Source organism: Delphinapterus leucas, chromosome 4 (genome assembly GCF_059928025.1).
Source record: "Delphinapterus leucas isolate spDelLeu-1000000601 "Yukka" chromosome 4, BTC_Dleu_Yukka2, whole genome shotgun sequence".
NCBI classification, from domain to species: Eukaryota; Metazoa; Chordata; class Mammalia; order Artiodactyla; family Monodontidae; genus Delphinapterus; species Delphinapterus leucas.
Window position 1 is genome coordinate 46,536,376 of NC_143132.1, and position 13,685 is coordinate 46,550,060.

The 13,685-nt window shown below is 42.2% G+C and overlaps 1 protein-coding gene across 1 annotated transcript in view; it reads right to left on the reverse strand.

Annotated features, from left to right (window-relative positions):
- DCBLD2 (discoidin, CUB and LCCL domain containing 2) overlaps positions 1-12,691 on the reverse strand; it is an 87,321-nt gene extending 74,630 nt beyond the window's left edge. Inside the window, exon 1 of the mRNA XM_089910447.1 lies at positions 11,958-12,691. Within this exon, the coding sequence (XP_089766573.1) occupies positions 11,958-12,177 (220 nt within the window). The 5' untranslated portion in view covers positions 12,178-12,691. The remainder of the gene's footprint in view (positions 1-11,957) is intronic.
- Positions 12,692-13,685: the final 994 nt, after the last annotated feature.

Sequence of the window (13,685 nt, forward strand, 5' to 3'; positions counted from 1 at the left end):
ATGTCAGAAACATTACCTGAAACTTGGAAATAGGTTAAAAAAATAAAGGTGAGCAGCAGATCCTTTAAATGTCATAGAGGCCAAAAGCTAGGGCAAAATACTTAATTGGATTTGTTGTTTATCATTGATTAAAGGTCCCAGTCTTGGCTACACATAAACTTGTAGACTGTTGTCTTGTAGAGATGCATATAATTTCTGTATAGTTGAAAAAAATAATCCCACATGTTAGAGTTTATGGCCCTATTGGCCATTAAACAGTTTTAGCCATCCAATCTAGCAATCACAGCCTAAAACTACCTACCTAAACATCTAGTTTCTCAAATATTCTTTGGACGTGTTTCAACTTCTTACTGGTTCCTTCATTAATTAATAAGTTGAATAAAATCTTTGACATGTGTTAATTTTATATTTGCATGACATGTATAATTTTGCCTTTTTTTGCAAATTATATACTGGAAAGTAGCTCTGCAGTGGAGCCTAGGAAGGATCTGCACTTTAACAAATTTCAAAAACTAAGAGCAACAACAACCAAAAAAAAAAAACACACACAAAAAAAATCTTTCTCCAGCCAGTGTTCCCCAACATCTACCACTTTCTTTCTCACTTTTTCTTTTTCTTTTACAGAGAGATTTTTTTTCAGTTCTCTACATTCGATGTCTTACTTCTTTGCTTCCCGTTCTAGGCTCAAAATACTGCAATTCAGCTTCCAAAGGGTTGTGGTTGAATTGTACTCTCCCCGCCCCCCCCGCCCACCTCCGTCCCAACAACCAAATTATATGTTCCTAATTGCTGGTACCTGTGAATGTAACCTTATTTGGAAACAGGGTCTTAGCAGATGTGATCAATTTAAAATGAGGCCATACTGGATTAGGACAGACCCTAATCCAATGTCTGGTGTCCTTACAAAAAGAGGAAAATCTAGACACGGATACAGACACAGGGAAAACACCACATAACTACAGAGACAGAGACTGGAATGATGCAAAGGGATTCCAAAGACTGCAGTTGCCAGAAACTAGGAAGGGGTAAGGAAGGACCCTGGTCTAGAGCCTTCAGAGAGAGTGCATTGCCCTGCCAATACCCTACTTTCAGAATTTTAGCCTGCAGAACTATAAGACAATACATTTCTGTTGTCTGAAGCCATCTAAATTTGTGGCAATCTGTTACGGCAGCCCTAGGAAAGGCAGACCTACCTCTCCAATGTACCCTTCACTAAAGCGGTCTGTTTCTGAGCTGCCAAAAGTCAATACTTTCCCATCTTTATCATTTGTGACCTTTCTACAGCATGTGGCATCGCTGTCCCTTCCTTCCCTCCCATCTTCCTTCCTTCCTTATCTTTCCTCCCTCCTTTTTAAAACTCTTCTTTCTCATCTTAGTTCTTCTTTTGACTCTCTAACTGCAACTTCTCCAGCACCTTAGCTGACTTATCTTCCAACTACTGACTGCTGATGCTGCTGTTCTCCAGAGCTCCTTCCCCGCCCTCTGTGCTGCCTGGGCCATCTCCCCACCCTACAACTTCAGCTACCACCAAAAGGGAGAATGCTCCGTAGTCTCCAGCCTTTCCCCTAACCCTCAAACGTGTCATCTACTTCTGTACTGAGCTCCTCTGCTCAGAAATTCCACAGCACTTCAAACTCAACGTGCCCCAAGCATTCAGGGAACATCCTCCATGTGCCAAGCATTGAACCAGGTGCTAGGGACAAGAGAAATGACAGACAAGGCCCCTGTCCTTACAGAGTTTACAGAATAGTACGACAGACGTAGTAAATAATTTCAGGGACGATGAGTGTTGCAGGGAAGTAATGGATATGATAGGGTGTGTGTGTGTGCGCACGTGCGTGTGCGTGCGCGTGTAGGATAAATAACAGTTAACTAGGCAGGAATACTGGTGGAAGAGGGAGGTGGAAAGCAGGGAGAAGAGGATTCCAGAAAGAAAAAAACCCAACATTTTAAAATGACCTTTGCTCTCTCAAATTTAACTGGTCATTAAGTTTTATACATTGTTTCCTTAATATCTCTAAATTTCGTCCCTCTTAAGGAGTGCAGGCCCTTTTAATAGTTCTCTGACAGGTTTCCCCACTTCCTTTCTTTGCTCTAATCCACTGCCCACACTCCTGCCAGTTTCTTAAACACCAACTGGGTCACACAGGTCCCTTATTTAAAAATCCTTTAACTGTTCTTCACCGGTGATACAATAAAACCTCAAACTCTTCAGTAAGGATACAAAGTCCATAATAATCTGTCGCTGGACTCCCTTTCCCGTCTCATCTCTTGACTCTTCCCACAACCTCTCTGCTCCAGCTCTGGAACTGTGGGTGACGCCCTCTATGCTCCACGCTCTCTCTCCTCCGCCGCTGCACCTGCTACTCTGCTCTGCCAAGAATAAGGTCCTTCCTCCTCATATCCACCTGGCAAATACCTACCCAACGTTGTCTCTTTTGGGAAACCTTTCTGAAAGCCCTGGTCTTTCTCTCCCTTTCCATCATCAAAGTCTCTTTACTGTACCGAATATGCTTAATTATGCATACTTATGTCGCTTTGCCACACCAGCTGTAAAGCTCTGTCACAGACAGGCAATGCATTCTGTTCGCCTTGGTAGCCGCAGACATAGAAATAGGGCATACCAGCCTCTTAACACATGCTGCTGAATTTAGAAAATAATAAACCCAAACAAGCCAGTGGTAGGCACTTGGTAGCTAAGTGATAACAGTAGAAAAGTACATAAGCTTGGGAATCAGACAGACTTTCTGATTTAAATTCTAGCTATGCCAACTTTTGAGATGATCCTGGCACTTAACCTCTATATCCTCAACTATACATGGGAATAATACCACCCATCTCCCAAGGTAATTGTGAGGGTTTGGTAATAACTTATCTAAAAAGCACTGGATTCTATAAATGTGAACACTCTCTTTGAAGATGATGCCTCTATGTATCTAGTACCCCCCTTTCCTTCTGGGAACTACTCTGCAGTTTGCAACAGTTTTCATATGACTTCATGCCCCCTGGTTAGTTGACTGGTTCAAGGGTGGGTACTGACTCACACTGGGCCAACATGAGGCCAACTTACCCTGCCCTCTCATTTCTGGACCTTGTATGTTAGGGAAACCCCAGAATCTCTCCAGTGTTGAAGCTACAAGCCTTGAGGATTGCCAGCAGCCATTATTTGTTCCATGCAGAGAAAGCGAGACTGTAACAAGACAGAATTAAGCTGAGTCCTTGGTGTCTGAGGTCCAGCTGCATCCCTGCTTTTCCCTGGGCTTAGGTTGGCTCAGTTCTTAGGAAGATTCCACAAGTTACCTCAGAATGGTCCCAATACTTTTCCCTTCTACTTTAAGCAGATTTAATTTTCTGTTCCCTATAACCTCACTAACCAAAACACTCTTCCTCCACCCATGCAACAGAATGTCTGTCTCATATCCAGACCTATAAAGTTAGCATCTAGGACAAAAAGAGTAACCAGAAACAGGGCATGCCAAGAAGAAAGGAATAAACCATGAACCTGAAAATGATCTGAGGGTGGAGAGCAAAGAAAGCTAAAATCTATCAGCAGGTAGGAAGCTGGAGAGAGAAAGTAGAGGTCAAAAGAGAGGGGACAAAACCAGTATTACGGTCTGGGTGGGTTGGAGGCCAGGTAAGGACATATGTGAACAACCACGCCCTGCTGTCACATTCCTCCACTGCGCGGTCTGACCCCTCTCACTAAGTAAGCTAGGGGTGAACTTTCCTACACAATAAGTGGGATGGGGAAAAGGGGCAGAAGGATGGAGAAGCACTGGATCTCAGTAGAAAGCAAACACTTGAAAATGGAAATTTTAACTGAAGAGTAGGGAAAGAGAAACAAAATTTTCATTCACATGTTGTTTCACTCATTGAACCAAAATTTATCAACTACCCAACAGATTTGATCGCAGCCCTCATACGTTCTAGAGAGGTGAGTTATACATTTCAAAACACTGAGAGTGACATGCCTAGTATTTAAATCCAAGTATGTCTGACTCCAATATCTCCATACTTTCAAAGTCCACCCACGTAAAAAATAGTGAAGACAAAGAAAGCTCTCAGGTTTAAAAGAAAAAAAAACTCACAGTTCAAGTGACAGTTTCAGAAGAGCAGAAGCTAGACTGCGAGGGAATCATCATTTAACAAATATCTTTTACGTGCTAGACACTAAGAAAATGTACAGCACAGATGTAGTCTACTTGTCAGAAAGCTGATCATTGAAAAAAGCAGAGATATAAGGTACCTGGAAAGCAACCAGTTGACAGATGTATATACAAGCCAGTGGCATCCTGAGCATGTTTCCAGGTACAAGGTAAGAAGCACCACAGAAGTTTAAATTATACTAAAACACAACTTGTATTCCCTGATGAAGCAGTGTTTTGGATAAGGTGTAAGAGATGATTTCAGGAAGAAGAAAAGGCAAGGCAGGAGGCAAAGTTTTACTGTGCTGAGCAGAAATCCCCACGTGAGGGTTGATTAGTCATCCTTATTGAGGCAGATCTAGTCACAAAGGCCACATGCCTTTCTCCTGCAACCTTGAGCTGTCCAGAACCAGAGAAAGAGGACAGTGGGGACTGGCACATGGGCCAGGTTTGGGATCTGTCAAGGACAAGGGGAAAAGCATCAATGAGATGACTGACCTGGGCTGAGACAAGTGAACCTAGAGATGGACTGGGTAGAAGCAGAGATACCTAAGGATGATGTCATTGCTAACATCACAGGTACAAACTCTTCAGTCTGCCCCACAAGGAACGTTCTCCACAATCTTGTCCCCACTGACCTTTTCAGTCTGCTCCTCATTACTTTCCTGACACCAAATTATTGTAGCTACCTGAATGTTACCCAGGAATTTCGGCTGGCAAAGAAAAAGGAGGCAGGCAACTACTAGAACCAAAACTAGGGGGACTTTTATAAGGCTGGAGGTGGCTATTCAAATCAGAATCTGAAAGACAGAGCAAAGGAGTGCACCCCACTTGCTGACACTGACTTAGGCTAGCACAGTTCTTAAAGACCACCTATTTGACAGGGGAGCACAGCAGTGTTTTCTAAGTAGAAACCATGGCTCTGTTCAGAGTTGCAGTTGAAGGGGGACTCCTCTCATTACAAAAGCAAAGGGGTCTAGCTCCTGGGAAGAGGGAGGCTGGGAAAACACTGGGCAGAATGTTAGGCCCTGTGCAAGTAGGTTAAGGTTCAAGAAAGGGTTCCATTTTCATGGAACTGAGAAGCCCAGGCTCTGACTGCTAACTGAGGGAATCAGACAAAGGACAACAGTGTGAAGGGCATGCAGGTGCCCAGAGACTAACACCAAATAATGTGCTTGGGGCAGCAGATTCACTGCAGAAATGAGTTCTAAATTCTTTTGTTTTGTTTTTTTTTTTGGCACCGCCGAGTAGCTTGTGAGATCTTAGTTCCCGACCAGGGACTGAACCCGGGCCCTCAGTAGTGAAAGTGCCAGATTCTAACCACTGGACCATCAGGGATTTCCCCTAAATTCATATTTTTGAATGATGGACATCATGATAAGTATTAGAAATAAGAAAATGAATAAAACTCTCTGCCAGAAACAAATATTTAATATACATTGTGATTAATGACTGAACAGAGAAAACAGGAAATTACTATTGGAGATGAGTGTGTGTGGTGACAGAGAACTCTTCCCAGAGGGTATGATACCCAAGAAGGGTTTTGAAGGATGATAAGGAGGTTACCAAGCACACAAGGAAAGGGGCTCTTTCTCTTCAAGTGGAGAAAATGACACATGTAAAGAGATCAGTATCAGGAACAAGGCAAAACAGGATGAAATTATATATTAGAGGAATAAAAATCTCAGTCTTATACCTGAGCTGTATACAAAGGGTGAGGGATGCTGGCATGAGATTAAGTCAGAGAGAAAGGGAGGGGCCAGACTCTGAAAAAATTACATATATAATATGCAAAGGAGTTTGGATTGTATCTTATAAAGGGGCTGCTGGCCACACTATGGAAGTATTAACATAGCTCCAAGAGGGCAGTACCCCAGTGCACAGAACCCTGGCCCTTAGAAAGCAACCATATTTGCCCAAATATGGGGCAAGTCTGCAGGGTATGGGGCTCAAGGAGGAAGCAATGGGCCAGGAGCAGAGGCAGAGGCATGCTACTCATTGCAGCAAGGATGGCTTTGACACTCACATGCTTTCCTGACTCCCTGCTGTTCTGATGCTGTGATCTTAACTCCTGAAATGTCTGCCATCCCTGTGAACTAGAAACCTACCAGTCCTAAAAGCTTACCTGCTTAAAATCATTTTATCAGCAAGGTTTTTCCTACTTCCCAGGCATTGTGAGCTCTCTCTCCCTTACAAACTCATAGCACTGTGCAACTTCCCTTGGTTATTTATCCATATACTCCAACATGAAGATAATTATTTCCCCAACTAGCCTGTAGGACCTCTGAAGACAATGACAATATTTTACTCTATCGTAACTGTCTCAGGACTCTATTGACCGATGTGCACACATCCCTAGGAGCGTATAGTTGGTACTCTTCCATGCTGAGAGTTTTTAATGAGAGAATGATAAAGAGTACCAGCATTTTCTCTCTTATCCCAAGCAATTAAGTTTGCACACTTAAACTGCAAACTCACATGCACTGTACTCCACAAAGGAAAGGAACTCCTGGCCTACTCTCCTTAGAAAGCAGTTGAGGGAGCTTGCATCTGTGGTCTTCCCCATGATTCAAGCAGCTAACCAAAGTTCTTCTTTCAACTACATATCCTTTAGAGTGCAGGTGGATCTAGTAGGTGATGTTCTGGCAACCTTTTAAGATCACCCCGTTACACCATCTGCCTCAGTGGACACTGGCATTCATTAAATTCTAGTTTATTTGAATATCTGTATTTTTTGTCCTCACAGGAGTATATTGATTTAATCCACATAAGGACCTGGAAAATTAGCATTATGTGTTTCTAAACTAATACTTTGAACTGACATACTTTCTCAAAGGTACTTTCTCAAAGGTCCTATCCTGAATAAAGAATTTAATCAAATAAAGAAAATAATGTAATAGCAGTTCTAAACAATATAATAATTACTTCACAAATAATGAATGTCCTGTGAAAAATTTTTAGATTTTGAAATTTTTGTCTTGCTGTATTTTCAAAGTATGCTTCTGTGTGCTAAATCAGCCTACAAATTAATTTTAACATGATATATCTACAGAACTTAACACCACACTATTAAAATTACAACCACATAAGATTATGTAGGTATGTGAATATGCACTAGAAAGGAAGACAAAAATTATAAATGGATAGATAAGGGGGTAGGACTGTGGATAATTATTAGTTAAGTTTTTGGTTCTGAGTAATTGTTATATAATTGTTATCTGTACAATATTTTTAAAATAAATAAAGTGCTAAGGCCATAAGGTTGTTATAAAGTAAACTGAATCCATGAGCAACACAAGAAAAACTGCCAAGCTGTCTCACTTCATATTTCAACAATCACATTTAGCAAATACCACTATTTACATTTAGCAAATATCACTATCTCTACAAAGCTTTTCCTGATCCTTATAATTTTATGTCATCATTCCACATCTTTCCAACTAGTCAAGAAGTGGAAGTGGAAACTACTTGCATGCATTCAATTAATACCCAGTATTACCACCTGAGCTTTCACACCCCAGGTTCATTTTGTAAAGTATAGTCCTAAATTTAAAATCTAACTCTATGTAAATCTAGCCTTTCCTCATCATACTATCTGATTCATTCTTTTTGGAAATTAATTAATTCATTTGTGTTTTAGTTCTGGTACTTTAACTCATACCCATTTCACTATTTTAAGTTTTTTTTTTTTTTAATGTTGGTCTTCTAGAATGAAGCTTAGATGTTCAAATAGAACTATTAACTATTTCCAGAGGGAAATAAAGTTTTCTCTCTGCTGGTAACATTGGGAAATCTACCTAAAAATCATTAACATGTAATTTTACAATTAATTTTTCATTTACAAGTTTTTAAAATGTGGATTTAAAATCTGATCATTAACACATATGGAATACGTGCTATATTTCTAACTTTCACTATGTAAAATTAATCAGAAATATAGCAGAAAAAGGATGCTCTGATTTTTGCCTCTGAACAGTAAGTACATATAAGAGCCCTAATGTTTTATCAGACCTAAAAAAAGATAACAGAAAATTCTAAATTAACAATGTCAATATTACTAATAATCACAAACGTTCTTTGCAGAGGGACATGTTCTTCATTTCTGACAATTCACAAATAGTGTTCAAAAACTATTTCCCCACATCACAAGCAAATAAAGGCACTACTTGACAGGCTGTATATTTTTTTCACACATTAGTTCAAATATCATTGTGAAATTGAATGATTCTTTTTAAGAAAGAAACTGATTTGTTTGATAGATAAATTAGCCAACAAAAATCACTACCTTCACAAACATTTCATGTTAATAGGCATAAAGTCAGTCTCAATGGATTTTTAAAATTAATCCCTCTGATATTTTACCACATTCAAATAATACTCTAACCCAGAAGGTAGGCAAACCCTCCATGACACAAATGAGGAAGCTGAACTCCTAAGGTGAGGTGACACAAATTCCTACAGTCATAATGTAAACCAGAGACTTAAATTCATTCACAGTAGACTCTCAACTTCCTATTAAGTTAATTTATTATGGTAACAAATAGGCAATCAGCATAATAAGTTCCACAAATTTAAGTTTTTTAGAAAGACATACATTCTACCGGAAAAAATGCTTTCAATAAAAAAGAAAAAGACTTTGAAGGTAAATTTAATATCAAACTTAGAACTCAAAATACACAAATACAAGCCATGCCTAAAACACCATCATAGTTAAACAGATGTGAATAAACAGAATTTATACATATATTAATGAAATAAGGTTGGTTAAAATACATCTCTGTTGTGAAAGATTGACAAGTTTTCAGACCAACGATAAATTTTATTCTGGGCCAAATAAAAAGAAAAAACACTTGGTCAGCAGAAAATCTGCTGAGGAATAGCTATGTATGTATGGCATTAATTGGAATGAGTGTAGTATCTTCTGCTACTTCAAAATGATGTCTGAAAGATTAAAAAAAAAATCCTGAAGCACAGTTCTACCTCAGCATACACATTCAATGCATTTCTACCTAGGCTGGCTAAGGGAAAAAAGAAATCTATATATCACAAAACATTCTTTCACAGTTTATTTTTTATTGTGACTATATGTAAATTGCACAACATTTGGAAAAGCATAAAGAAATTATCTACAACTCTACCATCAAAAGACAACTGTTATCTTTTTTTAAAATTATTTCCTTCCAGACTTCTTACCAAGACTTCTTATAAAGGAGAGTAAAAACTCCAGCTTGTAACTTAACATTACAATATTGTAGACATTCCCATTATTAAAAATTCTATAGGCTTTTTAAAGCACTGCTTCTCATTTTGAAATTAGACTTCTTTTTAGGTTATGTGAAGAATCCCAGTGGACCCTAAAGCACATCTGTTAGACTAGTAACACTGACTGCAGTTCCACCACAGACCGCATCAGGGTTCTTTGGGTAAGAAATATAATTTTTAAAAATTAGGGAATTCAAATCCCATACAATTCCTGAGTTTTCAGGCAATGTATACCTAAATGGCCCTTACTTTATCAATTTAGTAAGCTCAAGATTAACAATGATAGGGTCTTCCTTGGTGGTGCAGTGGTTAAGAATTCGCCTGCCAACGCAGGGGACACGGGTTCAAGCCCTGGTCCGGGAAGATCTCACATGCCGCGGAGCAACTAAGCCCGTGCGTCACAACTACTGAGCCTGCACTGTAGAGCCCACGAGCTACAACTAGTGAGCCCACGTGTCACAACTACTGAAGCCCGCGCACCTAGAGCCCATGCTCCACAACAAGAAAAGCCACCGCAATGAGAAGCCCGCGTACCGCAACGAAGAGTAGCCCCCGCTCGCCGCAACTAGAGAAAGCCCACGCGCAGCAACGAAGATCCAACGCAGCCAAAAATTTTTTAAAAACTAAAAAAAAAGATTAACAATGATAATCAGTTATAGCTATTTGTACTTTACCCTTTTCAAAACTCCTGTGTACTAGCATTTCATTTTCATCAAGCTAGGAAATAGGTATGTATTCTCTTATCACTGATGTAGAAAACTGAGGTACAAAGAAATTAAATGATTTTTAGAAATTTACCCAATAAACAGGTGGACTAGAAATCAGGTCTTTTAAATTACCAGCATCATTTCTATTTGTGTTCATCTACATTGATGTTTATATAACATGACACTGTGAAAGAGAACCATGTTAAAATGCTTTGGTAAAAACTGAAATTAAACTTAAAAAAATAAGGTAATGTTGCATGTTTAATTAGACCAGGTTTAAGAAATTCTAAAAGCAAGGCAATTATCTCATTTGGAGGGGAGACATTTAACTGGTTCTATACTGCTCAAAGATTTTTTTAAAAACATGATATAAACAGTTTCAGATCTTGAAATAAGCAAAATGGTCAGAATATTCTTGTTATGTAGTTAGAGTTCTGTATCAAGGTACCTTATTTTTTGTGTGTCTTAGTTTCCTTATATTTGAAATGGAATAACAATACTTATCGCAGATGGCTATGGTGAGGATTAAGTGAGTTAATAGACATAAATTACTTAGGGCTGTGCCTGCCACAAAGTAAGACCCAATCAATCAGTGTTAGCCATATATAAACCCGTTTTGCTTTTTCTACTAGGAGAAAAATAGAAGCACAGGTTCTAAAACTTAAATGGAGGACGCTAATTTATTAAGTGCTGATGTTCAAGAATTCGTTTAAGGAGATGATCTAACTGAAACCTGAATGCTGCCTAGATCTGAAAGAGGTCAGTTTACCAAATACATTTTTCCCATTTACATTTTATTTCCACATGCCTGTCAAAGTTTCAGCATCTTCACAATGACAGGCTTATGGCCATGATTCCATACTTTACTGAAAACCATATGAGAGCAACATTAAGCTGGACTTAAATGTGGAGATCAACCCAAACCCAAAACCCAAAAACCAAAACCCTTCCCAGCGATAAGTAACAATCCAATCCTTATCCCTCTCACTGCAATAAAATGCAGTGAAATGCAATGGAAAAACGTGTTCAATAACTGATGCCAAACTGTTTCAAAAATTGTTTTTCGCTGCCTGAAAAAAGTACTTAAGAAGGGGAGGAAATCAGCCTGGCATTCTCTTTCCATTATGATTATTCAGTAAAGTTTTTTTTCAAGGATTGTTAACGGAAAAAAGTTTTGTCACTTTCTGTAAGGGCTTGCCCTTTTAACACGGAACGCTCCATTTGGGCAAGAGTACGCTGCTTTGGGTCCCAGACCCAGTGTCTGACCCAGGCAATCTAGACCACCATCCTGAATAGGCAGGGACTGCAAAGAGCATGTTCTAAATCCAACACTCAAAGATAACCAGAATAAACTTCATTCGATTTTGAACCTGAGCACATTGACAAAAGATGATAATTATCATCACTTGCCTTCAATGGATTTAAATGCTATTTAATTACCTTGCATTTCTACTCTGTCCATCCATCCATTTAGCTTAACATTAGGGGTCGCATCTCCAAAACTTCTTTTCCTCTCCAAGACTTTCCCCAGTAGAAGAATACAATACCCAAAAGGAGGCCTTCACAGCAAGGTCTCAATTCCCTCTTTTCAGAAAAATGAATGGGATTCCCCAAAAGTAAAGCCGCGCCAACTTGGCGGACAACAGACAGCCCATCTCAGCAACTCAACCCAGCGAGTGCGGGGCCAGGTCTGGCCACTCACCGAAGCGCACCGCACCTACCCCGCGCGTCTGCAGATTCATTAACGGCCCGGACACCCGGCGCCCAGGAGGCTCCCCCGGCGCCCCCCCCCCGCCCCCAACACGGGGCTCCGCGCGCCGCGCACTCCTCGGGAACCACTCACCTTGCTGGGCTCCGGCGTCCTCGAGCAGCAGGAGCAAGATAAGTAAGAGGAGGAGGAACAGAGGCATGGGGAAGGAGGAGGGGGAGGAGGAGTTGGAGCGGGGAGGGAGGGGGTAGGAGCGGGAGAGGGGGATCGCGGCCCGGGCGGGGGCGGCGGCCGCGGCCCGGACTAGGAAACGATGAGGGCTGTGCCCGGCTCTCACCACCGCCCGGCTCGCCATCGCGGCGGCCGGCAGTCCCCCTGCATAGTGCGGGCGCCCCGGGGCCGCGGCACCGGGCGAGGAGGCAAAGGCAGCGGCAGGAGAGTGAGAGGCAGCGCGCGCTTCGCCCCGCTCCGGGACCCCCTCCGCCCCTCACTCCGCGAAACCTCCTCCTCCTTCGTCCCTTCCCTCCGCTCCCCGCCCGGAGACCCCAGGCCGGAGCGCAAGGGAGGGGAGGGAAGGAAGTGGGGTGCTCGAGCCGCGGAGGGCAGCTGGGGGACGCGCCTCCCGCGCCGCGTTCCTCAACCCGACCCCTGCCCGCCGCGCTCGCCCCGGACTCCGGCTAGCTGGCAGGGCGGTCGCCCGCTCCCTCGCGCTCCCTCTCGCGCGCGCTGGCCACGCCTTCACAGCCCGCCACGGCCAATCCTCGGTCGGCTCTGGTCCGTCTCCCTCTGCGTCACCCAATCAACACGCTCTCTCCTCGGTCGACCCGTTAGCTCCGCGGCCCACTCCTCGAGCTCCACCGCCCCTCATCTCTCTCCTCCAATCCCTGCGGCCTTGGGAAGCGTCCCACCCGCCCCCCCAATCCGGGTTCCGCCCCCAAACTCGGGCCCCCGGCAGCCCTCGCCCGGCCCGCGCTCCTGTTATTGTTGGGACCACAGCCCAAGCCGATCCGGCTGAGGCGGCTGCTTGCTCTGGTCAATGACTTCCGGGACTTCCCCCAGCTTGCTCTTCCCTGCTGCTCGGGCCCAGCTTGCTCATTGCTCCTCCCCCGCCGCACATCAGGCCACTGGAAGGGGTGGGAAACCGGGCTCCTGGCTGGTTTCAGCTGGGAGCTGACTCTAAGGGACTTTTTTTTTTTCAATAGCAGAGCGTGTTTTTTTATTAAAACTACAGCCAGTGGTTGCAGCAACTCCAGATACAGTGTTCAATTTTAAAAATATATGTATTTCCTGCTTCCTATGCCTTTTACTATATTTACTATTGGGGGGGGGGGACAAAAACGTATATAACAAGATACATGCCCCTAAAGCAATTTAAACCTAACATCCTAACATGCATTGAGCGATTCTACCAAGACTTGTTGAACACCTGCTATCTACCTGCAAACTCTTTGCTAAGAGTTGTGGGATTTGCAGTCATAATACAGAAATCTCCCAGGATCTTGTATTGGGACAGAGATGGAAATACATCATGAAAGTCAGAATAAAATAAATACTAATCAGAGTCACAGGTAATCTGATGGAGACTGTAAGAAGATGGAGTGACAAAAAAGAACTGGTTTGGGGAAAGGGGAATCCACAGGACTAGGTGGAGATTAGTTTTAGGAGAAAGGTGCCATCTGGATGTTCTTAACATGGGCCTCTAGGAGGAGGATGGTGTCATTAATAAACAGGAAAGGTGGGTCAGATTGTGTGAGCAAGTGAGTTAATTTTGGACATACTGAAATGTATTTGAGATATCCACTAGCTTGTGTGTGAAGTTACATAACAGGCAGGTGGACATTTTAGTCTAAAGCTCAGTTTGAG